This window comes from Cyanistes caeruleus, chromosome 18 (genome assembly GCF_971803275.1).
Source record: "Cyanistes caeruleus chromosome 18, bCyaCae1.hap1.1, whole genome shotgun sequence".
In the NCBI taxonomy this organism is placed as follows: Eukaryota; Metazoa; Chordata; class Aves; order Passeriformes; family Paridae; genus Cyanistes; species Cyanistes caeruleus.
The window spans coordinates 900,733-928,321 of NC_141718.1; the positions used below are offsets into that span (position 1 = coordinate 900,733).

At 46.2% G+C, this 27,589-nt stretch overlaps 2 protein-coding genes across 8 annotated transcripts in view; one reads left to right on the forward strand and one right to left on the reverse strand.

Annotated features, from left to right (window-relative positions):
• The window catches only part of TMEM132D (transmembrane protein 132D), a 224,851-nt gene extending 213,542 nt beyond the window's left edge, over window positions 1-11,309 (forward strand). Inside the window, exon 13 of the transcript XR_015277856.1 lies at window positions 11,079-11,309. The gene's annotated coding sequence lies outside the window, so the exon portion shown is untranslated. The remainder of the gene's footprint in view (window positions 1-11,078) is intronic.
• Window positions 10,845-27,589, reverse strand: part of GLT1D1 (glycosyltransferase 1 domain containing 1) — a 41,215-nt gene continuing 24,470 nt past the window's right edge. For 4 of the 7 annotated variants that reach the window (XM_086856483.1, XM_086856484.1, XM_086856487.1 and 1 more), the window contains exons 8-12: window positions 26,629-26,678; window positions 22,001-22,044; window positions 21,412-21,532; window positions 17,226-17,324; window positions 10,845-12,312 (exon numbers count right to left, since the gene is read on the reverse strand). In XM_086856483.1, the coding sequence (XP_086712609.1) occupies window positions 12,166-12,312; window positions 17,226-17,324; window positions 21,412-21,532; window positions 22,001-22,044; window positions 26,629-26,678 (461 nt within the window). In that variant the 3' untranslated portion in view covers window positions 10,845-12,165. Of the gene's footprint in view, window positions 12,313-13,838; window positions 14,420-17,225; window positions 17,325-21,411; window positions 21,533-22,000; window positions 22,045-26,628; window positions 26,679-27,589 lie in introns of all 7 variants that reach the window. The other 3 variants (XM_086856482.1, XM_086856485.1, XR_015277859.1) reach the window with 2 other exon arrangements.

Sequence of the window (27,589 nt, forward strand, 5' to 3'; positions counted from 1 at the left end):
TGAAAAACCAGAATAGGTATTAAATCCATGTGCAGCCTGCACCGAGTAGCTCTGGAAACTGCTTTCACACCTCGTTTCCATAATGAATGGGATGTAAATGAAACGAGCACCCTGGAGACACTTCAGTTCAGCTCTGTGCATGTTCAGGCTCTCCAGGAGTGCCAGCTCTCAGTCTCCCGTGCCCCAGGGGCTGCTGTGCTGTGGAAGATGCTTGGTGAGAGCTGAAGGACTCGTGTAGAGCAGCTTGGGAGAGCCTTGCAGATGTGGCACTGAGGAGAGAGAGCTGGCTGGACTCGCTATTGATCACAGTCCAGCAAGCATCACTGAGGAATTAGCTCGGGGAAGGAGCTATCACTGCCAAATGGTGCGTTTAGAAAACGCCTCAAGCGTTTAAAAAAACTCCCAGAGATGAATTTATTTAGTGCTGAATGCCCAGGAACTCTGTCACGTATTTCTACATGTTCATTGTGCCAGAGCCCATCCCTGCACAGCCCTGCAGCCACACATCACTGCCCGCAGTACAAAGCCAGCACAGATCTGAGCTGTCCTGGTGCCAGCCGTCCCCAGAGCGATGCCCAGGGCAGGACAGGTGTGTCCTGCAGGACAGGGACAAGGTGCCAGCCCCAGCTCCCCACTCTGCCCTGTGTGGCTGCAGCTCGAGGCCAAGAGAGCTCTGAACCAGGTGAGGCCATCACCTTCAGAGTGCTGAGGACACACAATCTGCTCCCAGTTCATTTCTGTTTGACAGCCCCCAGGTGGGCTCTGCTCATGCCCTTCCCCAGCCCTGTGCTTCAGCACCTTCCTCGTACAGGAATACTGCTCCTTCCCTGTGGAGTGAGTGATGTGCTGCTTGGCTTCCTGGTGAAAGCCTGAGCAGGTGGAGTTGAAAACTGGCAGCGTTAATGGCCAGAGCCCTGCTCATCCTCGGGAGCAGCACAAGGACCAAGGTTACTCCAGTCCAGCAAGCGTGCCTGGAACAGGATCATTTTCTACCTTCCTGCTGATGTGATATGAAGACCTCTGTCAACAAATCCTTCATTATGCAGGCTCCCTGCTCCAGCTCCGTGAGGAGCAGCAAATTAAGCAGCCCACGAATGCAATATTAATGGCTGGAGAAGCAGCAGCGCTCCTGTGTTTGTGTGTACTGCCAGTGCTCATTAGGAAATCCCCACCACGCTGCCAAGGTGGCTGCTGGATTACACACGACAAGTTCTGCCACATCCCCTCCAGGCAGCCCAGGGAGCCTGCAGGGACACGAATGCCCCGAGTCACGTTGGTTCACAGCAGCCCTGAGCTCCTGTGCTGCTCCCTCCTGCAGCCACAGACCCTGCTCTGCTCCGTGCTGGGCCTGCATCCTGCAGCTCTGCTCTGTGCTGGGTACCAGCTCTGCCCTGCATCCTGCAGCTCTGCCCTGTGCTGGGCCTGCATCCTGCAGCTCTGTTCTGTGCTGGGCCTGCATCCTGCAGCTCTGCTCCGTGCTGGGTACCAGCTCTGCCCTGCATCCTGCAGCTCTGCCCTGTGCTGGGTACCAGCTCTGTGCCTGCATCCTGCAGCTCTGTTCTGTGCTGGGTACCAGCTCTGCCCTGTGCTGTGCCTGCATCCTGGAGCTCTGTTCTGTGCTGGGTACCAGCTCTCTGTGCCTGCATCCTGCAGCTCTGTTCTGTGCTGGGCCTGCATCCTGCATCTCTGTTCTGTGCTGGGTACCAGCTCTGCCCAGTGCTGTGTCCCAGCTCTCTCTGGCACCTGGCAGAGCCCAGATGGGTGTCCCCAGCACCAAAATGCTGCAGCTTTGAATTCTAACAGGGACTGTGCTTATTCATGTTCAGGCCCATGTTCCTAATAATTAAATTAGAGCTTCCTACAGTCAGTTAATGCACTAATGACATAAAAAGCAATCCAAGGAGCCTCACTACTCAGCCCTGATAATACGAGGCTGCAGAGATGACTGAGTCCCATTTTCAGCTGAGCTCAGTAAGTGCAGATGGGCAGAGTGGAGCAGAAATAAGGACAGAAGAAAGGGGGCTGTCCTTCCATGTCCCTGAGCCCTGCCTAGGTCAGCACTCTCTGGCTGTGCCCAGCCCAGGATGATCTGTATCCACGAAGATCCTCTACTTGTATCTCATGCCTCCCTATTTCTTCAGCAAATCCTTTGTCTGATGACTGTGGACACACATTTTCCATCCTCTTGTCATCAAGCCAAACCCCTAAATCGCTGTGCTCCTCTTGACCATTAATAACTTTACAGCTTTCTTCCATCAGTCCCCTCTCTCAGGCCTAATCAATAGCTTTGCTCTTAGCATTTGGCATTCCCTCCTGTCCTGCCCGTCAGGATACCAAGGTCAAACCGGTCCCTCTTGTGTTTCTTCCTTAAATAAGTGGTATGAGCCTGCAAAGTATTTTGCAATAGTGAAAAATCCCATGTATTGATCAGGTCTTGCTCTGTACCCAGCTCTCCACACAGCCTGACTTTCACAGAGTGCTCAGTAATTGTCTTTGGCAGCACCAGTCCCTGCAGCTGGAGAGGAATTTTGGGCAGGCTGCAAGTGCAAGCTCACAAGGATTTTTTTTCATTGCACTGCACATGCACAGCCCTTGCACAATCACCCCAGCCCCAGAGGATTTTAATCATCTCTTCTAATCCATAATTATTAATTGTAATTAATTGTAAAGCATAATTGTTCTGTCCCCTCATCCCCTGCAGAGCTGGTGTCCCCCACTCCAGCTGCACCCTGAGGAGGTGCAGGGGGTGCTCTTTTAACCCAGCTGTAATGTGATTATTGCTGGGGAAGACAAAGAGGGAGGGCAGGCAGACACACTGAGCATTGTGACTCAAATCAGGCCTTAAACCAGGGGAAATTTCCAGGGTTTAGAGCAAGAGTCAGGCCAGACTACTGAAAAAATTTGCAAGCAGCTAAATTTTGCCACTCTGATGCTCCTAAAGAAAATAACATCATCTCCTCCTTCGGAGTCACACCCTTACATCTTGAAAGCCTGGTTCAGCTTCTCACCCTCCCCTGCAGTGACCTGGGCTATAAACAGCCTCTCCTCCCTTTGGGGTGTAGCTTGGCAGCTCTGCAGGGGATCAAAAAGGGAAAGCAGCAGAGGGGGGAGAAAGGAGCAAAAGGGGACAGGGACAGCCAGGCTGGGACTCGGGGGCAGCCTGCCCTGTTGGGGATGAGCAGCAGGACACACACAGGGATGGATCTCTGGGATCTGTGGGGTGCACTCAGCACTGGTGCCACCTCCAGCAGGGTTTGTGGTGAGCCCAGTGTCCCCAGCTCGGCCTGGACCGTGCCCTCCCTGGCTCCCAAACCCAGAATCCATGGCCTGGGTGGGATTCTGGGGCTTCCCTGGATTAACCTGGAGCTCCAGGTGGAACACAGAGCACAGATCTCCAAGGGAAATGCCTCTCACGCTCATTAGTGTCACCAGCTGCTGTGGCTTTGGACGGAGGCAGAGGGTGGGAGATGATGATTTTCTATTCCAAGGCAGCAGGAGGCCTTAAAAAATTCATATTCATGTGTTTCTGTGGATGTATATACAAATATGGGTGCCATAGGTGTATCCAGAGTCACCTGTCCTCGTTTCTAACTCATCATTTACTTACTACAGCTTCCCCATCCCCTTTTATAATATTTTCACTTACTGTACTTTAAAGAGACAGAAATAGCTTGTCAGATTGAGACAGCTCTTGAGAAGTTTAATTTCCCTAATGCTTGTTGGAAATCCCCTTTCTGAATCTGCAGGAATATTAAGGTTCTTAGCATGAGCTGTGCAGAGAGGGAATTTGCAAGTGAAGCTGTCAGGGAATTGCAGTTGGGTTGGGAGAGGTTTGATGGGCAGCAGGATGGGTGCAGGATTGGGTGCAGGATGGGTGTGCAGGGAGGGGACCCTCCCAACCTCCAAAGGCAATTTGGTAAACTGATTGACATCTAAATATTTGGTGTGGAAGAGAAAGAAAGAACATTTCACTGGCTGCAGCACTAACCGGGTTTGGAGTCATTCATGGTCTTTATGTAGAAGTCAATGAAAGATTTACTGGGAAGAACAGCTTGTGTGACAAAACCTGCTCCTGTTGCACACAGCTTCCCCTCGATGTCACCACTGAGGAATATTCCACAGAGCTTTCCCTGGGTGACAGTTATTTGAATTATTCAAGTGACAGATGAATCCTTGTCACATTTCCAGCACGAGCACCGTTACTCCTCAGCAGCACCTGGGGTTTGAAAGCCTCGTGAGCCGCGGTGGCTCTGCTCTGCACTGGAGCCTGGCAGCCAGGTGAGAGCCTGGGGACAGGGAACAGAGCCTGGGGACAGGGGCCAGAGCCCTGGGGACAGGGGCCAGAGCCCTGGGGACAGGGAACAGAGCCCTGGGGACAGGGAACAGAGCCTGGCAGCCAGGTGAGAGCCTGGGGACAGGGGACAGAGCCCTGGGGACAGGGAACAGAGCCTGGGGACAGGGGACAGAGCCTGGGGACAGGGGACAGAGCCCTGGGGACAGCAGAGCCTGCCCAGGCAGGGGACAGGGGCTGCTGGCACCTCCCTGCAGCTCTTGCTCCGATTCCTCTTGGAATTGCATCTCCCTTTCCATCTCAGGGCCCCTGGATTTGGGGAAAGCTCTGTTTCAGTTATGATGAGAAGGGCAACACATTGCACTGGACTCCTGCCCGGCAAACATTAGCTAATTATTGTCTGTCTTTTTCTCTAATTACTTTTAATTAATTTTTTTAATGACTTCCACAATGGTTGCTTGTTTAGTCCTTTTCTCCCTTTTGAAGCTGTAGCTCTCCTCATGTTATCAGAACTCCCTAGCTCCAGGCTGACATCCACAATGAAAATTGGCTTTTGTTACCATATCTTTGTGATAAGTTTGGGTTTAGTCGAGTTGGCATGAGGTGTTGAGAGCAGAGTTCAGCTTGTGGAACAGATGTAGAGGGGCTCTGAGAGCCCTGTGCTGCAGAGCTGTGGCACAGGGCCCTGATTTCCACTGCAATTCCCCTCTGAGGTTGCTAAGGGGAATTTGGTAATTCCTGTATTTGGTAAGGGGAATTTGGTAATTCCTGTGTTTGGTAAGGGTGGTTTACTGCCTGCCTGTTGCACATCTGAAACCTCTGTGGCCTAAAACCGAGCACCCCACTCTAAATACTGCTCAGCAACTGAGGATTTAAATGTTCCAGCTCTTTAGCTCCCCAGCATTTCTCAGGCCAACAGAAAATTCAGAGAAATCCAGGTTTTGCAGGAAAAAGTAATTTTTTTTTAATGACAACACTCAGCAGGTAACCCCAGAGCAAAAATCTCCATTTGGCCTTGGACACCCATCCATGGCTGATACAAAACCTGCAATCCCATCCCCAGAGGAAGCAGATTAGCACCCTAAGCCACCAAATAATTCCCATTGTGTGTTATGTGCAACTGCACGAGCAAAATGTTTTGCTGCACATTATGCTCCATTATTTTGGAATACAATGGTTCCCTTGGCATTAGTGCCAAATGAATGGAGAGTTCATTTCGTCTGAAAGACTAAACAAACACACGCTGACAATGAGGATAAATCAGATTGCTGCAGCACTTTCAAGGAGCTGGTAAAAATAATATTTTAATCAAATAACTCAGCTGTAACTAGCATGAACTACTGGGAAGGTTAAGGCTGTGGCTCAGTGTTCTACTGAGAAAACACAGAATTATTCCAAACACGCCGTTCCATCAGGTTAAAAGCAGAGGATGCAAAGCAGTTTCCAGCCCTAACAGCAAACTGAAGCCACCAAAAAATGCCAGAACACACCAGGGCTTTTCAGAGCCTGCCATCTCCTGCTGTTCTGCACTTCCCAAATCTCAGCTCAAGGTCTAAGCCATTAAAGTCCTTCCAACACGGCTTTGAAAGGCTTTTTAATTTTAATAATGTTTGCTTCTTTTGCATTTCTTGACAAGATCCTGCCACTTGACGTATGTTGTTGAAAAGGTGCTTTTCACCTCCTGTGAATATGGATACTCAGTCACACATTAACCTTATTGCAATTTAATTTTCACATTTGACTTTTCTTATTTTAGGTAAAACCTCACTTATTTCTGACTTCTGGCCAGAGTAATTCTAACCCTGGCCTGTGGGGAAAAATGAAAATAAACAAAGGGAAAGCATCAGCAGCACATCCTCATTATTGCGTTTATGTTAAGGGGCTCTGTTTTCCTCCCTCCCAACAGATGAAGCAACGAGATTTTATTTCAAATAAGTTTCTCTTGCTCAGTCCTTAATGGCTTGAAGTTAATGCCCTGAGGAATAATCTGACTTATTTTCTCTAATTTTCTACAGCAGAACTGCTGCACAAATCCTTCCCATCAGCACAGCCAGATTCCCCAGTCTTGCCCTGGAAAGTGTGTGCTCCAGTTTGCTTTTTAAGCCTCCCAAGCACACAGGAGGGGTGCACCTGAGCCTCCTGTGCTTCTTGCACAGGAAATTGTGGTGCTCTGGGGCACTCCTGGCCTTGCCAGCAGTAGCTGGGAGGAGGCAAACTGCATTTCCAGGCACCACGAGGAGGGGGAAAACAGCATCTCTGTGAAGTGTCAGCTTCTGGAAGAGCATCACAGAAGTGCCAGCTTCATCTCCAGGCTTCCTTTTTTACATTTTACATTCCTTTTTTACATTTTTCTTTTTCTTTTTTCTTTTTTTCTGCCCATGATTCAATTTCTGTCTTCCCAGCAGTGTTCCCATGGGGGGCACAGGAGTGGGATGTGTTTGCTCGCTCTGAGCAGGGCTTGTTTCAGTGTCCTCACCTGCAGAGCCAGGGCTGCTCCTGTGCCTGCAAAGGGCAGCCCAGAGCTGAGCTGGGGCTGAGGAGGGAGAAAATCCCTTTTTCCTGCTGAAATGGCAGCCTGGGAGCAGCAGAAAGGGCAGCAGAGCTCAGTGTGGGCAGCGTTACCTGAGCTGCTCTGCCTGGAGCCCTCCCCTCTGAGAGCCCGAGCTGTCCTGATGTTTTATTCAAATGATGCCATAGAGAACAAATGTCTGAAGTGTGGGAGGGACAGAAAAGTTCTCTCATTTAGCTCCAGCACAGCCACTAGAAAAGGATGGAGGCTGCAGCAGGCAACAGACACACTCCAGGGATAGCTGGGAGCATCCCCCAGGGCTTTGTGATGAGAGATGTCATCAACAGCAGGCAGCCCGAGCTGCAGGCCCTGGGAAAGGCTTCAAACCTGCTCAGAGCAGAACCATTGCTGGGGTCACACTGAGAGGAACAGGAGAGAGGAGTGGTGTTAAAAAGATGATGAATATTCAGAACATGTAACACTGATGTTCTCCTGTTCCAGAAAATGGTAATTAAATTTGTCCATCGCCTCTTCCCTCGCTGTCACACAGAAGAGGATGCTGCAGCTCGTGAAATAATGCAGGGCCAAGCCAGCCTTGGTTCAGCCCTGCTCCCGAGTGTGGGGCAGCCTGGCTCAGCTGTGAACGCTTGCACAAGCAGGGATTTATGGAAGTTTCGTATAAAAAAATGATTTCAGGTGAATTCCTACTTACCTAAACCTATTTTTAAAAGAAAAAAAAAAACCCAAAAAAACCTGGGAAGAAGCTGTGAGGGATGGCAAAGGCCACACTCAGGGATAAGAGCTTTTGATGCATTGCTCAAGTGAAATTAAAGCTTTGGTAACTCAGTTCACTTTGGTAAAATAACAGTGTGACTTTTCAATGGCAGGGATTAATTTTTGAAGCCGTAGAGGAGCATTTAGTTTCAATGAATGATGAAGCTTGACTGAATCAGACAAATGAAATAATTGCCCTCTGTCTGGCAAGGTTATACTTGTGGCTGGACTTATTTCTTAAGCAGATTTGCAGTGCACAGAAATGGGAATTGCAGGTTGGAAGCTCATAAAAATATCCTGAGAGGGGAGCCAGCCCTTTTTCTGGAGCAGGAAGGGTTAAAGGGTGAATGCTCTTTCAGGTCAGGTGTCCACAGCTCTGATTTCTCAGTAACCACATGTCCTCTGCTGGTCTAATTAAAATGTTTTGTTTAATTTCAAACAAATGTTTTAAATTAGCTCGATGGCGATGCTCTAGGGAAAATGAATTTCTAGTCATTTTTTCAGGCACTGGGCAAAACAAATGCTGGCCTACATTTTTCAGAAAGGATGTGAGATTTCAAGTGCCCTCAATATCTGATACCTAAAATAGATGTCACAGGAATGACACGGAATAATTACTTGATGAAAAATGCTTCATTTAGAGAGAATTAAATTGCAGATGATTATCCACCCCTTTGGAAAAATGAAGACTGTTTCTCAAAAAATTCGGAATCCTGGTTTTGACTACGGTTTGCTTTTATATTGGTGACTTTTTGGATTAATAAGTGGCTCCTTTCCTTTAAAATTCTCGGTGCAATTAAGGCCCTGGGAGATGAAGGTTTGGCTTTGTCTGTGTCAGGCAGAATTAGAGGCACTGAGGAACACTGGGACAGGTACAAGGCTGTAGGGACCTGCTCTTACATGAGGTTTAAGCTTTAAACATTAAAGGAATGTTTAAAACTCTGGGACCAAGCAGACAGAGGAGGGTGGAAGTGAAATAAATTCTGGAATGATGAGATTACTTTGGACAACTTAATGAAAAAAAAACGCTCAGGTCCCACTGAGCCATTAAATGACTGAATTCCACATGGAAGCACCCATCTCCTCTGACAAGCCTTGGACAAAACTGCTCCTTTATTTTCATGGGGAATGATTCCTGACCTAAAGATTAAAAAGACTGGGGGGAGAGAGGGACAGAAGGAGGTATGAGCCCAAGAGACAGGAGGAAATCCATTGAAAATGGAAACCAAAGTGCTCGTGCATTTATTAAACCCAAAGGGTGCAGTTGCAGATGTTTGGGTTGGTTAATTGATGGTAAATGATTTGCAGAAGAAGCACAAATTCTTTTAAATCTTCCCAGTATCCATTTGAATGTTTTTCTTTCATGTTTCATGAAGTCCTGATATGGTTACAGCAAACCTTCAAAGCCTGTTGCCAGGCTGGAGCTCTGGGGCTCTGTAAATGCAAACCCCAATGGTCAGCACCCCAAAAAATGGGAAAAGTTAACCCAGCATGAATGTTCTGAGGGCAGACTGGTCAGGAAAGTCCAGAAACTAACCCTGGAAATGGGAACTGTGTGTTCTGGGGATGATTCAAATGAAGTCCTAATTGAGGAATCTGCCATTCCACAGGGCTGGCTTTGTCACACGCCACCAGTTCTGGGGTGGTTGTGCCAAGGAAGGGAACGGCCTCCTGGTACCCATGGCCCATGGCTTCAGTGGCAGAGCTAACTGCAAAATAAAATGCATGTAATTGGATTAATTAACAGTACATTTCAAGGTCCTGAAATACAGCAGTAGCCGTGGGGTAGGTGCACAATGGAGGTTTGTTCCTGCAAACAGAACAAGTGCTATTTTTGGAGCTGTATCTGCAGCTCATCGAGGTGTGCTTTGCTTAAAAAGCTGCTTGGGTAGGAGTGGGGCTTTGAAGGGGAAGATAAATACTGTAATTAGGGCTGCAGGACAACAAAAGGATTATTCTTACCTATAAAATCATTTGAGTGAAGTTGCTGCAAGGATAATTATACCCAAAACTGCCTGCATGGGTCTCATATTTCCCTTACAAGGACTTACAAGACTCATTGAATATTTATAGGCCTGGAACTTAAGACGGGATGAAATGTAAAACATAAATCCAGGCGCAGTTTATGCTGATGAAACGTCCTGCAGTTGGTGCCCCAACCTTTCAGCCTTCAGGGCTGTGATGGATGAGCCCAGAGCTGGCCACCCTTGATGGATGAGCGCTGCCTGCTCCGGGGCTGGGCTCTTCTCCTGCTTTTCCTCATGCACAAGTGTTGTTTGTGCTTCTGCCACTGTTAGCACATGCAAATGAGTGTGCTGCTTCCCAGATGCAGGTTTCATATTTATAGATTAAATACAGCCTGAAAAATCATATGTTAATTACATTCTGAGGGTGTAGCAGAATTTCTCACTTGCACATATTTTGTTTTGCTGGGAATAGCACAAATTCCAGATCAATATATTTATAGTTGAAGCTTAGTAATAAATGTATCAGGCTGCAGAAAAAGCTTTCTAATCGTTACTATTACTAATCTCTTCCCATTAGCTCAGTGCTCAGGCTTCTGTCCCACCTTGTGTATTTGTTTCTTTGCTTTTAAAAACCTGTTGTTCTCAGAAAACAAGGGGAGGGGAGCTGGCAAAGGATCAAAGCCAATCAAACAGGTGAGCAGAAATAAGCTGGCAGGCTGAGAGGTTTTGAGAGGAACAGGACACCCTGAAGTTGGCTCAGTTAGTCAGAAAAACCCTTTTTTATTCCCTCTGAAGGTCCCCTGGCCCATCTGTGAGGCTGTAAATGCAGCCTGCAGCAGCTCCTCCCTCAGTGCCTGGTCTGCAGAGGCCAAGGGGAGCTCCCTGTCCCTGCTGGGGCTGCACAGCTGCACTCTGGGGCTGCAGGGGAGCTGCACAGCTGCACTCTGGGGCTGCAGGGGAGCTCCCAGTCCCTGCTGGGGCTGCAGGGGAGCTCCCTGTCCCTGCTGGGGCTGCAGGGGAGCAGCACAGCTGCACTCCTGGGGCTGCAGGGCAGCACAGCTGCACTCCTGGGGCTGCAGGGGAGCTCCCTGTCCCTGCTGGGGCAGCACAGCTGCACTCCCACCCCAGCCTGGCAAATGCACACCAGGAATATGGGGCAGAAATGGGCTCAGAGGGGGGTGCAGCAATGCTGGGATTTTAAATCAGGCTGGTTTTGCCCTTGGGGATTGTGTTATTGAAGGAAAAGCTGAGCAACCCCAACACAAAACAAGGAGGGAAATTTGGGAGAAATCAATACACAACATTCAAACTGCTTTCTTGTTTACTGTACCAGAACCTTGCAAAACATCAAAAATAGAGAGGAAAGCTTAAAGTACACAGTGAACATTATTACAAAGAAAAGTCTGACACAACAGCCACTGAAGTCAACAGAAAACATTGCACAGGCTCTCCTTGGGGCAGGATCGAGATAGACAAAGCAAACAGCTTCCTAATAACAAACACTTAGAAATGTGCCTCTCATCTTTTTTCTCTCTAGATGCAAGTCCTTTGATGAGCAGTTACAGACTCAGAGCTATGCCCATAATCCCTGGGATGACTGGTGTGGACTTTAGGCAGAGATCAGCCTCACTTTAGGACCAGCCTGCTGCATTATATAAAACACAGAGTAAACAGAAAACACCTCCACTCCCCCCACATCCCTTTTTATAGGTCTCATAAATCTTTTAATAAACAAGTAAATGACAGAGGTGCCAAAGGAACTGGCAAACCCAGAGGTAGTTTCTTGTTTTTAGCCAGGCATCTCTGGCACAGCCCTGGCACTGGTCCAGGGCCACAGATGCAGGGCCACAAATGCAGGGCCACAGATGCAGGGCCACAGATGCAGGGCCACAGATGCAGGCACAGCAGCTGCTGGGGAAGGGCTGCAGGGGCAGCACAGAACTGACCCTGTGCTCCTCCCTTTCCCCAGTGCCCCTGGAGCTGCAGCAGAGCCTGGCTGAGGGAAGATGCGTTGATAACTCTGCTCCTCTGCTGTGCTGGGGGTTTTGCAGCAGCTGTGGGAGGGTGCCTGGCTGGCTGCAGAGGTGCCAGGGCAGCTGCAGCTGCTGCAGGGGGCTGGGATTGCACCAGGGCAGAGCATTTGTGTGTGCAGGGAATGCTCTGCCCTCGGAGGCCTCAGGAGAGCAAACACCTGGCAGCTGCTGCAGGGCTGATCCAAAGGGAGCTGCACAGGGCTGAGCTGCACAGGGCTGAGCTGCACAGCTGGCACAGGGCTGCACATCTGGGACAGAGCTGCACAGGGCTGAGCTGCACAGCTGGCACAGGGCTGAGCTGCACAGGGCTGAGCTGCACAGTTGGCACAGAGCTGCACATCTGGGACAGAGCTGCACAGGGCTGAGCTGCACAGCTGGCACAGGGCTGAGCTGCACAGCTAGGACAGAGCTGCACATGGCTGAGCTGCACAGCTGGCAGGCTCTGGGTGCTCTGGGTGCTCTGGGTATGTGCCAGCACAGTAACACTGCCCCTCTGCCCAGCCCTCTGAACAGGAGGCAAGAGAAAGCCAAACCCAGTGACATTTCCATCATTAGAGAGCTGCAGTGGCTGCCAGCTGGAGTCTTGCAAAGTCACTGGAGTCTCAGCACCAGAGTCTGGTAGGTTTCCCTTTCACCTTCCCAGGAATGATGTTTCTTCACGTAGTCTTTGGCCCGTGTTGTAATTTCCTTTTCCATAATGGGGTCGTTCATTAAACTCTTGGACAGCATGACAAACTCCTAAAAGAGATGAAGAAAAGAATCAGGTAAAATTTCTTTGAAGAAGTCCTAATGATACTGAAACAGCTGGTACCTGTCCAGCTGTGAGCCAATATATGAGGCTGTCCTAGGTCATTTTTCATGGTCAGGTACCATACTTTATTTATAAACAGTGATCAATAAAGAATAATTTTATTACTTTATACAGCCCACCAACTAAGACATTAAAAATCAAAGACATTTCCAAGAGTGTTAAGACCAACAAGCAACACAGTTAATGACACAAATATTTCCTGCCTCTCCAATTGCTGGAAGCCCAGGCTGGTTATAAATTAATTGCCTGCTCTGCATGGAGGACAGCTGGAATCAGGTGTTTGATCTCAGCTCAGTTAAACTTTTATCTCATTGCTACTGCGACACCTTCAGTGAATTTCATGGTAAGACTAAAAAAGTCCCAACACAAACAAGGTGTCAAGGTAAGAGCAGGTATAGAGCAGGGTTAGCTCAACAAACACCAAAAAAAGGCAGATATTCCCTTTAACTTCACTGGCCAAAACAGCAGAGCTCAAAGATCACAACTGCTCCTCTGCCTGCTCCTCGGCCTCTCTCATTTACTTCTAGGCAAAAGAAATTGCGGACTTCAAACATGTGAAAGGAGATTTGATGTCTGAACTAATCTATTCTGAGCAGCTGGTCTAATTTTCTATCAAGAGACGACTTCCAATGCTTGAGCTTGATTACAAATGCGCTCAGAGCTGTGCAGAACAGCGCCCTGGCTCAGCTTAGACGAGCAGGCAGCTCTGGTGGCACAGGAAAATTGAGATAATGTGTTAGCACACAGCTGGCAGTGAGGATCAGTGCACAGGGGACAAAGAGGATGGGAGGAGGAGACACATTATTGACACAGGCTGTGAGCTGGGGAAGGAAATAGCACAGATGAGAGCAGAGCTCAGACCAGCACTGGGTGAAGAAGACAACTGGAGCTGGAAATGGAAGTACACAGAGTGTCTGAATGTCCTCACAGATATGGAATCCACACTCAGCACAGGATGGGCTGAGCACAGCACAGCCTGTGACTGACCCCTGGGACACAAATTCACTGCCTGGACTGTCCTGGCAGGATAAAGCAGCAGGAAAATGAAGCAGCCAGACACACAGGTCACTTCTGTCTGCAGGCAGGGGAGAGAAAAAGGACATTTCCATACCCACAAGTGAACAATAATCTGAGCTCTGGACACCAGTTCTGTGTCCTGCTCCCCTCCCACAGCTGCCTGGGGCTGATTTAGCTGGGATTTCAGCCCCTTCCCTCTGAGATTCCTGGAGCAGGAGTGGGAGCACCCGGGCTGTGTCTGCCAGAGCCAACCCCAGCTCCAGACAACACAGGGAAGGTGGGAAATCTCACCTGACTTCTGCTGCCTTCATCCAATTGCCTGGAAAATCACAGTAATAAATACTGCTCACACTGAGCTACATCCCCAACTTTAATTTTATGCTCCTGTGGAGGATTTTATTCAAAGTAATGTTTAAAAATAATTTATGTAAATTACCTAAGAGCAGAAGCAGCGATGTAACATTTCTTGACAGGTAGTCCTATTAGCATTCTTTTAAAATGTGGATATGGGGGACAAAAACTTGGAAACATGTAAATGATAGAAGAAATGAGATCCTTATTCACAGTAACAATACTTAAGGCTGAGGATAATTTCAGGAAAAAATGCCAAACTGAGTCCAAAGCATAAAATTCGAGAAAATGCAGGAGAGAGAGAAAGCAAATGGAAAAATGCCAGGAGATGGAGAGCAAGGACTTCTCAGCTTTATCCTGCTGCTTCCCCTAATCCAGTGTGACCACCCACAAGTCACTTGCAATCCCCCTGGAAGCCAGTGGGGAGATTCACTGTGACTTATCTGGGTTTTGCCTCGTGGCCTCGGAGCAGCTGGCTGTGCTTGTTTTCAGGTTGGGATGCTCAGCTTTAGATAGCAATAACTTCATTTTTCAGGTGTCTCCCCTAACTACAAGTGACTTGCATTTCAGCTGTGGTTTTGTGGTGAGTCTGGGCTTGCAGCATGCAGACACTCAGAGCTCAGCTCGTTCAGAAAATCCAGCATTTCATTTGGCTGTTCCAGAAGCCTGTGGTGATATATAAAGTAATTACAGGGAGGTTACACCTCTCCAGAAGCTGTTCTGCCCTATTTGTGTGAGTGATATTTGCACAAATTTATATTATTTATATATATATATTATACAGATTTATATATATTATTTGTATTATTTATGCACTCCCATATTTTGTTGTAGATGGGAAGTAAGCTCCAGTTTTGGTGAAAGAGAGGTCAAATTCACAAGTTGCCTTCCAATTATAAAACCTAAGGGTGTGACTTTCAGCAGCCCAAATGAGGGAGGTGATCTAAATGCTGCCTCACAGCTCAGGGCCATCCCTGTTTCTAATAAACCTTTATTCCCTCACAGGAGTGGGTATAATTAATTTACAGGTGGCAGCAGAACACAGTGAAAAAGTTGAGGCTCAGCAGTCACGACCCAGAAAAATTGGAGAAGATCATCCAGAAGCACTCTCACATCTGCCCTTTCCATGGGAAGGACTCCACCACAAACACAGGCATTTTCCTACTGCAACATCCATAATACAGTTTTCTCCTGGTAAATTGACCAATCATCCTTAAAGAAAATGTCAACTCCTCTGTATAGTACTGAAAATAAATCCTGTAGAATATTTTACAGAGCCACAGGAACACAGGTATCCAGGAGATAAAGCTGGAAAATGAGTGCACTGAGTAAAAAAAGAATGAATAATTCCTCAATTACCACGAGAGCTGCACTGGTGCCGCAGCTCACACATAATGAAAATAAGATGCATGGCTAATCTATTATTTATATAATGAAAGTAAGCCTGCAATTAAAGCATTTCACAGCAGCTTCAGCAGACAGAACGTGATTCTAAAGGAACAGCAGTGACCCCAGGGGGGAAAGGCCAGGTGTGGAGGCAGTGCCAGGTACCTGAGACAGAGCCCAGCTGGCCCTGTGAGCTCCCAGTGCTGCTGGGGACTGAACTGGGGTGCTGGGGACTGAACTGGGGGTGCTGGGCTCTGAACTGGGGGTGATGGGGACTGAACTGGGGGTGCTCAGCTGGCCCTGTGAGCTCCCAGTGCTGCTGGGCTCTGAACTGGGCTGCTGGCACTCCACAGGCTCAGAACTGCTCTGCCCAGGGATGCTCAGAGCCCTGGGCTGTCCCTGTGGTGGGGAGGAAGGCTCTGCATGGCACAGCAGTGCTGCCCAGCCGGGCTCCCACCCCTCCAGACACTCCAGGGGCTGCCCAGCTCAGCTCCCTCCACCTCTGTCCCTCTCTTAATGCCTTTGGGGTTTATTTATCGCTTTCTCTTTATTTAGGTCCTTCTGTGAGCTTTTGAAGGTACAATTTTCAAACTCAGCCTGCTGAATAACTCTTTGTGTCTTCCCTTTCAACACAGTTTTGCATTATTTATTGCCCCGTTTTTATCTCTTACTTTTTTTACTTCAGGTCCCATTAACTCAGTGTCAAATATTCCATAAACTTGCAAATTCAAGCAGCAGGATCAACCCATGATTTAAAAGTAATGTGCACAGTAATGTGCACAAATGATGGAGTGTCTGGAACAAAACGTTCCAGGGCTTTCACTCCCACATTAACCATTTCCATGGGGCTGCTGGCTCCAGGGACTGGCAGGGCTTTGGCTATTCCCAGCCAAGTGCAAACGGTGAAGGATGGCTACAATTAAACACAACATTTCCCACTTTCCTGGAAGCCACACAAGCTCACTTCCAGCAAGAATGAAAGAAGAAAGCCAACAGCCCTCACCATTTAAAACAATTCTCATTGCATAATGGTCAATTAATATCCCTCTAATTGGGCTTTCAAAGGACAGCAGGCACAACTGTCCAAGGTGCTGCAAAGCTTTCCCTGCTCAGATCAGAACGAAAATGAGAAATGCTTTCTCCTCCAGCCAGGATCCTCCAAACCCAGCAAGGAAAACTCCTTTTCTCACCCACCAAACTTTCCTCATCTCTGGTGGTCCAGATTCTTCCAGCCAGAGACAGATTTTCCCAAGCACCTAGACACAGTTCTAATCTTTTTGTAGATTAAAGGCATTTTCCTCCCTAACCTGATGCACAGCAGAAAAGTTATTTAAGATGTTGAAGTAATCAAAGTAAAAAAAAACCCAACAAATTTCTTACCAGAACGTGTTTTCCAGAAACACAACAGGATGCATTAATCACACAGTGCACAAGGTAAATAAATAAAATACGTTCTCTACTTTGCAAAATTATCAAATGGTGTATTTTAGTATGTGTTTTTAATCTTGAGTTGGGTAAAACTCTGAGGGAATCTTTTTCTGAGTCATTTTCCACGGCAGACATGCATATGTAACAGCAAAGCCCTAAGGCAGGAAAATCTGCTGAAATTAAATTTTCCAGCATTTAAATATGGGTAGTGTTCCCTCTCTCCCCACTCTTATTTAACTTCTATGAGACTTCATCCTAACACTTCACTTAATTTAATCATTAATTTCTCTGACTGAGCAATATCTTGCATCTAAAAATACTCCACATTAACACTGCTAGAAATTACAGAAAATGTGTCATCTGCAACTTGAGGCTGACTCTCTTTTGGTGAGCCACAGCTTGTCTAACACAAGTTCCTATTTCAGTTATCACTTGAAGGGAAATCTGACACATCCAGAGCATCTCCTGCAGGGTTTGGTGATGGAACCTTCGAGCCCCAGTGCAACAAGTGGCTGTGAGCAGAAACATTCAGCAAGGCTGACACCTAGTACGAGCTCCCTGAACTGCAAATGCAGCTCCAGGAAGGGAGAGCCAAGGGCCCAGAGACAGACACAAGCCTGGGACAGAAAATGAACCTCAAGGTCTGTGCCTTTCTTACCTGGGGAGTTGAAAATAGCAGTCCTGTTTCCTTGTGTTTTATTATTGCTGCATTCCCAGGAATGTTCCTTGCCAGCACTGGAATATCTAAATCCATTGCCTAGAGGAATGCAAAAAAGGGGAACAGCACTTTCTAAGGATTCATGGATTCAGGAATCTAAGGATTCATGGATTTCTGAGGTGCTAACAATGACAATTTGAACAAGAAAAGCAGAAACAACAGCCCAAACTTCTTTCCCACCCCTCCAGTTTTTTAATTGAAAAACACATTCCCCAGAGAGCTCTGCCAAGGCACTTCCCAAAACAGAGCTTCAGCTCTGAGGTGTGCAAACCCTGGGCTCTCACATGTCCTGATCTGGAGCTTTAATTACTACTGATGAATTGGGAAGTCTGGAGATGCACTGACTGTAAAACCAGAAATATTCCTATTGTGCAATTATCCCAGCGAGGAAGAAATTCACTCCCCCAAATCTTCAATCTGTTTCATACTGATTCCCTGTCACTCCAGAGTCAATGCATTTTTAATTGCTGTCATTACAATCCTGCATGAGGAGCAATTTTGCTTCAGTTCACATGGCAAGGAAACAAAATTCCAAGGAGAAAACCATGATTTTTTATAATTTGGACAAAACTGAAGATACAAATACCTGGGCTGATAATGGACAGGACCAATCATATTTTGAACAGGAAAGGACTGCTGGGACTTAGCAACATGTTTTAATAATTTAAAATACCCAAGAAAAGCACAGTTCAAATCATGCAGGAGTATTAGTGTGACCACTGCATTTCCATAGCCCTGGCACACATCTGCTTTGCAGAGCTGAAAATAACAACCCTTGTGACAGAACCTGTCCTACACTTTGGATCAGAAACTGCCAGATTATCTGGGGTAATTCACACAGATTAATGAAGTGAACACAAACCAGAATAAATTAGAAATATAGAAACTACAGACTAGACTTCTGCATTTGTCTAAGCTGATGAGAGAGAGCTTTTTTAGAAGAAGTTTTTAAAAAGTCACTTTGGTGAAATAAAACAGTCTTTGGTCACCCACAGATCGTTGTGTCACTTGCTGTGACCTCACTCAAACCTGTTTTCCAAAGGAAGAGCTCCAGAAGGATGATGAGGGTCTGTCCCATCAGTACAGACAGAACTTCATCTCTCATCCCCCTGCCAGCCCCTGCAGCCCCAGGGAGCTGCTCTGGGCTCCACTCACCCCACCAGTCAAGCACCAAGTTCATATTTCATTTTCTGCCATTTCCAAACTTTAAATGAAAAGAAATTTGTTCTGCCTCAGACTTGGAGGGCAGGAGCTGCTACAGAAAATCTTCAGCCCCCCAAAGGCATAGGTACCACTGAATTATAGCTGCTGAAAGACACACCAGATGGCCAAATGCTTCAGATGCAGGGCTGCTGTTATTCCACTGGCCTTAAACAAATGGATTGGGCTGTAAATAATTACTGCACAAAGTGCCTCTGAATTTAATTTAGATACTTAGTCTATTTTCAAGCAGTAAAAAGAATCATTTGCGTTGTTGAAAATATGTATAATTTACTGACCCAGGTTCCAGGAATAATAGCATAAAACAACATTTCAGTCCATTGGCCATCTGTTTTGTTACATTATTTTGACTGCAAATGTGTTTTACTGCTATTACAGGAGGATGCAGGGTGGAAATTGAAGCTGTGGGAACGTTACCCAATAACATCCCTACCCAGCAATACAGGGCTGAGAGAGCAAATGCAGGCTTTATTTACCACTCTGTCTTCTGGATTGTCCCTCATCTTCTTCCTTCTTCTAACCCATGCATCTTCTTGGTGCCTCTTCAATTTTATTGCTTTACAACATCCCTTCATCTTAATTTATTTTTTATTTTTATATTTGCTATGGCTTTTATTCCCAACTGCTAGGCCTGTGTTGGCCAAGACTGGATTGTGCCTCACGGCACAGAAGAGTCTGTCCAACTTCCTTTCCTACAATTTTTGTTTTTAATTGGCTTCTTTTTGGTAAAAGCCTAAGAATGTAATGATTTTCACAGCTGGGACATTCCTGAGAGCACAGAAAAAGGGCTGCAATGAGATGGTGCTGTCCAAACCTTGTTTTTAGGGACAGAGGGAACACAGAAACCTTTCCAGTGGTGCCTTTCCCACCATCACGTGCCCAGCAACGTGCAGAGCTCCTGAGCTCTCAGAGGAAGAGATGCATTTTTAATGTTTGCTGGAATGTTTTGTTTTCTCTTCTTCAAATGCCAAACACAAACAGATCAGTTACAGTCAGATCTGAGATCTCAGAACCAGTGACACAGTCATTAGTGATGGCTCCCAGCTCTCCCCTACCTTGAGGCAGGTTCAACTAGATGTGATTATATATTTATCTCAATTATCTATTGTGTATTTATCTCACTCTGAAATGCTGTTTACAGATTCATGACCTTGTTAAATGTGGAACTTTGAGGACAGTGAGAGCTGCATTTCCAAACTCAAGTGTGTTTTCTCCAGCCTGGAAGCAGAAGGTTTTTATGCACATTTTTCTGCCGTACTGTGGAAGAAGATCTCAGCAGATTGCCCTTCCTGCTGCTGGCCGTGCCAGGAAAGAACCTCCCTGTCCTGGGCTGCCCTTCCTGGGAGGGAGAGGGGTTTTGGATCAAATCTCACTGTGCAAACACAGCCCCCAAACCCTGGGGAATCCACACTGACTGTCCTGTCAGCCCCGAGCCTGCACACCTGTCTGAGCAGGGACACCCACCTGAGCCTGCACACCTGAGCTTGCACACCTGAGCCTGCACACCTGAGCCTGCACACCTGTCTGAGCAGGGACACCCACCTGAGCTTACACACCTGAGCCTGCACACCAGAGACTGCACACCAGAGACTGCACACCAGAGACTGCACACCTGTCTGAGCCTGCACACCTGTCTGAGCAGGGACACCCACCTGAGCTTACACACCTGAGCCTGCACACCAGAGACTGCACACCTGTCTGAGCAGGGACACCCACCTGAGCTTACACACCTGAGCCTGCACACCAGAGACTGCACACCTGTCTGAGCAGGGACACCCACCTGAGCTTACACACCTGAGCCTGCACACCTGAGCTTACACACCTGATCCTGCACACCCACCTGAGCCTGCACACAGACACTGCTGCTGCAGGTGCTGGGTCTCCTCAGAGCCCTCCTGCTTTGCTCCTGTCTCTCACTCCCTGACACCCCAGGAAATCAATCAGGTTGATTTTTGGCCAGCTGTTCTGTAGCAGCCCTGAGGGGACCGTGCAGGTGACAGAAAGCTCCCCCTGAGGCAGTGTCCTGCACACTCCATCCCCAGGCTGACACAGCCCCACTTTGGGAATGTCACAGTCAGGAACTGCTGGAGCAGTGATGCTGCTGTGGAGGAGCAGCTGCCTCCCCCTCTGGGCAGTGGATCTGGGGATGGAAACACACTTCTGCTGTCTCACCATCCTCTGCCCTTCCCAGCTCTCCTCATGCTCACTGAGTCCTTGCTCCTGAGGACTTTGAGATGTGTGGAAATGCTGGAAATGCAACTCATTAGAAACAGAAGTGGGAGGTTCATTAATACAAATGGTGGAAATAATTTCTGTGATCTTCTGAGATCACAAACCAACATTCAGCACCCCCCAAAACAAATGGAATCATGAAAGGCATTTCCCCAGAAAACTTCCACTTCAAGCACACTTATTTTTTCCTGAGAAAGTGCTTGATATTACGCAGTGCCCTACTTTGACAGGTATGAAATAAAACTGGTTATTAATTTTCAATACTGATGGGAAAAGGATTAACTGAGCATGTCATTCTTTCATTAATCATTTCAGAATTAAATAACCAAATACAGCTCTTAGATTGCTTTTTGAAAGGATGTAAAAATAAATGAAAGTCCATTCTAGCAACATTATAAGGAAGTGGGTGTTGAATCAAGCCTAGTGACAACCCCAGTAAATCAGAATGATTTCTACATCTCAGGTCTACCATTCTATCCTTTAAAAATAAATAGAGAAAGCATAAAAACCTGTCAGTTCAAGGGAAGGAAACCTTAATTGCTAACACTTGCAAAAAGAAGTATTTTAGTTTTGTCTTCAGTAGCTTTGAAACAGAGTGTTTGCACCCATTCCTGAAGGTGATTTCAGATTGGGGGTGACCCCTCTGAATAAGCTCCCTGGGAGCTGGAATTACCTCCAGGATGGCAGCAGACATCCCCTCTGAGATGGAGCTGTTCACCACGGCAAAGCTTCTCCTGACAGCGGCGTGCAGCTCCTGCTGGGGCAGCTCCTGCAGCACGTGCACCCCAGGGAGCCTGGAGAGAAATGCAACAGAACACTCCTGAACCAGCATGGAAGGAGGGACAGGCCCCAGAAGAACTGATGGGACTCTTCCCTCTGCAGGGGAGGCACTGGAACTGCCCAGAGCTGCTCTGGATGTTCCGTCCCTGGCCATGTCTGAGTTGGACGGGGCTTGGAGCTGTCCCTGCCCATGGCTGGGAGGGTGGAACTCCCCAAAAAAACCCTTCCACAATTCTGTGAGTAATAAATCGAAATCAGAGTAAATCAGATGTGATTTAGCACAGAGCATGAACATACTGGTTATTCTGACATTTTAAATGTTTGGAGTACCTAGTCTGGGACTGCTCCATGCCAGATAATCCCAACAGATTTGTCAGTCCCACCGAGCTGTGCAGGGACACTCCTTTGTACAGACACCGTTCTACAAGGGGCAGCCAGCTGCTTTCATTCAGCAGACAGAAGCTTGAACATCAACTTCTTACCTTTTAACCTTCTCCTTAACTTCACTGCTAAAAAGGGGATCAACCTAGAAATGAGCACACACAGAGCTTCAGCACTGAGCTTATGTTTGAAACACACAGAAATAAAAGTTTAGCACATTTTTTAGCTGAAATACTTGAAATGCTGAGCTTTAAGATCATAGCACAGATCTGTTAGTTGAAATACTTGAAATGCTGAGCTTTAAGATGATAGCACAGATCTGTTAGTTGGCTGTCTCAAAGCTGGTGTGACTCCTGAGTGAGGGGCAGGGCACTGAGCTACCCAGGGACTGTCCCTTTATTGGAGTAAAATGTGCCTCAGTGAGCTCAGGAAGAAACCTGCACAGAAACTGAGACACTCACATGGATGCTGGGCTCTGGCAGAAAGAGCTGTTGGAAATCCAATAAACAAAATTCCCAACCCCAGTAAATCATAAACATAGAATTCTCAATCCCAGTAAATCATAAACACAAAATTCCCAACCTCAGCAAATAATAAATACAAAATTCCTAACTCCAGTAAATAATAAACACAGAATTCCCAGCCCCAGTAAATAACAAACACAAAATTTCCAACTCCAGTAAATTATAAACACGAAATTCCCAACCTCAGTAAATAATAACACAGAATCCACAACTTGAGTAAATAACAAACACAGAATTCCCAGCTCAGGTCAATAACAAACACAGAATTCCCAATCCCAGTAAATAACAAACACAGAATTCCCAACCCCAGTAAATACAGCATTCCCAACCCCAGTAAATAAAGCCAGAATTCCCAGCCCCAGTAAATAAAGCCAGAATTCCCAGCCCCAGTAACTGCCATGCCCACGTGCAGGCAGGCTGCAGTTATTAAATGCTGTCTAAGCTGGGTGATTTACTCCAGTAGGTTTATTTACAAAGCTCAGCTCTCTCTGCTCTTTTCATTTAGCATGATTAAAAGAACTTGAAAATCCTTAGCTAGACATGAAGAACAGAACTCAACTTTTCTTATTAAGGCTGACTGGTTATATTAGATTGATACATGATACCTTGCAGGGAATAACGTGATTTTTTAGTGTATATTAATATTTTGGGTTTGGTTGCTGGGTTTTGTTTCAGATTATGAAACAGAGAACACTCCCAAATTGTTTTAGAAAACACTTTTGGTAAAAAGTCAGGATTTATTTTGTAACTATGGCTGTATGCCTTGAACACAAAATTGATTATTTTATGAAAACTGGGCTTCATAAATGGAAATATTCAGGTGAATCACTCTTGTACTAAGGAATGAATTCCTACTGAATACAAAAAATAAAAGCCTTGCTTAACTGCTTAAAAAAAGTATTTTTGCTATTTTATAACGAACTTCCAATTGCCATTTCTATATAAATACATTTTCAGCTTCTTCCCCAAAGTTGTATTTTGATGCTGTGTTCCTCTCATGAGGAGCCACCTCTGTTTCCATTAAAATCCATGGAGTTCTTGCAAGTGATTTAATGAGCAGTGGGACAAGGTGTTGTGCTCTTGTCCCTTTAGAAGGATCAGAATTACATCCTGTGGCTCCTCACATTGGTCAGATGTTCATTCCTGTCCCTCTGCTCCACTGGAATCCAGGCAGTCCCATCAGCCTCAGAACCAGCTTTGGGCTGTGTCCTTCTGCTGTCAATGGTCCAAGAATCCTGCTCTGAAACTGAGAACTGAGCTACAATATTGGTGCCAGGGTGGGGATGGAGGGGTGAAGGCCCTGAGCCGTGTTTGGGGTCTGGGATCAGGCTCAGTCCTGCAGGAGCTGCAGCCAGCAGGAGCTGCTCTCCGAGCTGGGAACCTGCTGGGACCGTGGGAGAGCTCCCAAAGCCTCTGCCTCTGGCAGGGGGCTGAGCACAGGCACCCAAAACCATCCTGACAACAATGTTCTCACAGCCAGGCACCCAAAACCATCCTGAAAACAATGTTCTTCTACCCAGGTACCCAAACCCATCCTGAAAACAATGTTCTTCTACCCAGGTACCCAAAACCATCCCCAAAACAACATTCTTCTACCCAGGCACCCAAAACCATCCCAAAAACAACATTCTTCTACCCAGGCACCCAAAACCATCCTGACAACAATGTTCTCACAGCCAGGCACCCAAAACCATCCCAAAAACAACATTTTCACATGCAGGCACCCAAAACCATCCTAAAAACAATGCTCTGAAATAATGGTCTGGGAACATCTTTATAGTGCTGAGGCTCCAGACTTTGTAGGGGAAAACAGGTCTCAGTACATTTAAAATCCTGTCAGAGTGTCACCAGAGTGCTACAAGTGAAAAGGCTGAGGGATCTGCAGAGATATTCAGTGTGGAGAGGGAGAACTTGCTCATTTTCTCAGGTTTCTGAGGTTTTGGCAGCACAAAACCAAAGAATCCCCTTTACTCACAGCAGCAGGTGACCCCACACCCCAGTGCTTGTCTCTGATGGGGCAGTGTTCTGTGCTGCCCACTATTATTTATTATTTATTATCTATTATCTATTATTTATTAATTTTTATTATTTATTATTGATTATTTAGCCCAATAATGGCTAAAAACACCCCAAGATGATCTGGGAGAGCTCACCCAGAAGCTGAAAGCTTTAAACAAAACTTGAAAGTTTTGTGGCCTTAACTTTTTTTTAAAGTTTCATAAGCTCCTATTCTGGGAATATGGAGCTGCTGAAAATTAGCTGCTGTTCCAAATTTCATTATAGAAATGAACAAAAGGAAAACTCTTAGTGGAGACAAATGGTGAAAGTTTTACATAACACAGGCCTCAACCCTGCAACATTACCTCGATTGCACCATTTGAGACAATCGTGCAGAGAAAATATATAATATAATAATAATAATAATATATAATCTTATGGCAGCAAATAGATCATCTCATGGAGGTAAAGCAGAAAATAGAGTGTGGGCCTTTGTTCTTCCTCTTCTTAATTAATATACTCTTACTGCACGGGCTTTTAATATTCACAATAAAAATTACATGCTTCATAGGTGGTGGCACTGATTTTCTTAAGATTTCTGTGCTTTGAGAAGCAACATGAATAAGAGGAGTACAGCTAAATACCAATAGAGCTGAGATGTATTTTTTTTTTAATTTAGCAATATTTTAGTTCCATGAGAGAAATATGCTTTAAGATGTTTTAAGGAGGTTCAGCCCCTGATCCAGCCTGGGTGCTGCCACGGGGTTATTTCTGCTCTGTAAAGACATTAGCTTATAAAAAAGTGAAGCAAATTTAAGAGGATGACTAAAATGTTTAAAATCCTCACTGGAGGCAGCGAGTGCATCTTTGGATTCCAAGGCACAGCTTCATTCCACCTGCTCTAGATTTGCCTTGCACACCAGTTCACTTCCAAATCATTTTGTGTATTAGTGTGGAAAAAAACCCAAATAAAATAAAAAAACGTAAAAAAACCAGCTTTTAACAAAAAAATCCTATGTCCCAAAATTTACAAAGAATAAAACTGAATGAGAAAAGAGAGAAATTGTTATTTTCCTGTTGAGAGTCTATTTGGTTTTTGTATAAAGCAAGTTTTCAGGCTGGTGTGGGGATGAATCCGAGATGGGACTGACACAGAGGGATCACATTGCCCAGATGGAACAGGGCAGCTTTTAGTCCCCTTCAAGCAGCAGTGAGAGTTTATTTCACATCACCCAGCTGCCTCCTCACTGCTTGAACCGAGGCTCCAGGCTGCCTTTCCCAGCCCTGTGCTGCAGGATCCACATGCAGAACACGGATTTGCACTGAGTTCTGTAGCTTTAGCTGCACAGGCAGCACACAGAAGCAGAGGAATCGGGACAGAGGGACCAACTTGAAGATTATTCTGAGATGGGGATGGATAAAAAACCTGTTTATCCAGGCTTTGGTGCACTGAGGCTCTGTGTGGAAAAGGAGCTGGGCTGGTTTTGTCAGCTGGAGCTGTGTCCTTGCTGCCAGGTGTCAGACAGAGCCTGAACATCATTTGGCACCTGCTGGCAGCTGCTAATTGTGCAGAAAGCCAGGACTGAGCCCAGACTCCCAGGAATGGCATCAAAGCCCAGATGGAATGGAACAAGGACCCAGGGCTCCACGGGAACCAAAGATGTAAGGACAGGGATAATGAGCATCTGAGGCACCTTCACAGCATTCAAAATCCTCATTAGCAATGCCTGTGCAAGAACATTCTCCTGCCTTTCAAAACATTTGATGGGCTCATTTCTAAGTCTTCCCTATCGAAACAGGCATTGCTAAAAGTTCACCTTCGAGGAGTTTGTGAGCATCTAACACCCCACAGGTGTAACAGCAGTAGCCAGGAGTAGAATCCAAGTATTTTGATAGTTTTTGATGGCTTTTGATGATTTTTCTCCTCAGAAGTCCTTTCTGGAGTGGGAGGAAGTGAGGGAACAGAGCTGGGCTGCCCTTGGAGCTGCTCCCCCTGCAGTGCAGGAGCCCTTCCATGGACAGTTCTCAACTTGGGAACTCTGGAATCACTCCCACACTTCAGTGGGAGCTGGGAACAGCCTTTACAGGCTCTAGGTTTGTACCTTGTCTCCTTAACAGAAATCCCCTGACCTAGGTGCAGTTTGGAGCAGAGCAGTGGTATCTCAGATGCACGTAAATGGAAATGTTTAAAAATAAAAATTACTTACTGCAGGTCCAATAATGCCCAGATGGACACTGGGATCCTTTCTGTGCCAATCTGAAACAGAAGAGGAACAACTATTTTATTAATAAAAACTATTAAATTTTAAAATCAGTATAAACAGCCCCATGATTAAAGAAGAATCAGACAAATATTGTATTGCTACTTAAAAGACTGAACATGCACCAGATTCCATGCTCAGCCCTCTCATTACCCCTCAGAATTCAAATATTAGCATATCTGAAAGTTAGCATTTAGCCTTTCTGATTCCTGCAATCTCTTCTGACTCAGGGGTTATTTAACTAAGCTCAGATATTAATTTTGAATCACTCAAGAGAACAATGCTCTGTATAATGCAGTGACTCTGGCCACTAAGCCAAAATTGAATATTTTCCTGTGTAAAGGAACACGTGGAAAGCCAAAATTGAATATTTCCATGTGTAAAGGAACACGTGGAAGTGACTGCAGCCATCACAATCATTGCTCAGTAAAATGCACAAGAGACACCTGCTGCTCTGAATCCCAGCAGGCAACAATGCAGTCCTGCATTTGTCACCCAGCATCACAGGGTTTAAAGGGTTAAAAAAGTCAGTGAAATCCTGCTAAACCTCCAGAATGCTTGAGCCTTTCACAGACACAAACAGAGCCTGACAAAATATTCCCTTCTGTGACTGTGAGGAAACCTCAGCCCAGCCTGAGCACCCAGCCAGAACAATGGCTGGTAAAATCTGTTTGCAGCTTCAATGGCATTAATTAGCACACATGCAAATCAACCCAACAGCCACGGGACAGCAAGATAAAAAAGTTATTTTGAAGTGAGTGATCTTTTCTTTTGTCTTCCATCAATATTGCATGTAACAGCAAAACAGTTTTCTCAGCAAGTGAAACCATCAAATGTTGCTTTGATTGGAATGCTCTGTTATTCCCAGCAGGAATAATGTGTTGAGCAGATCAGTGGTTACGTAAGA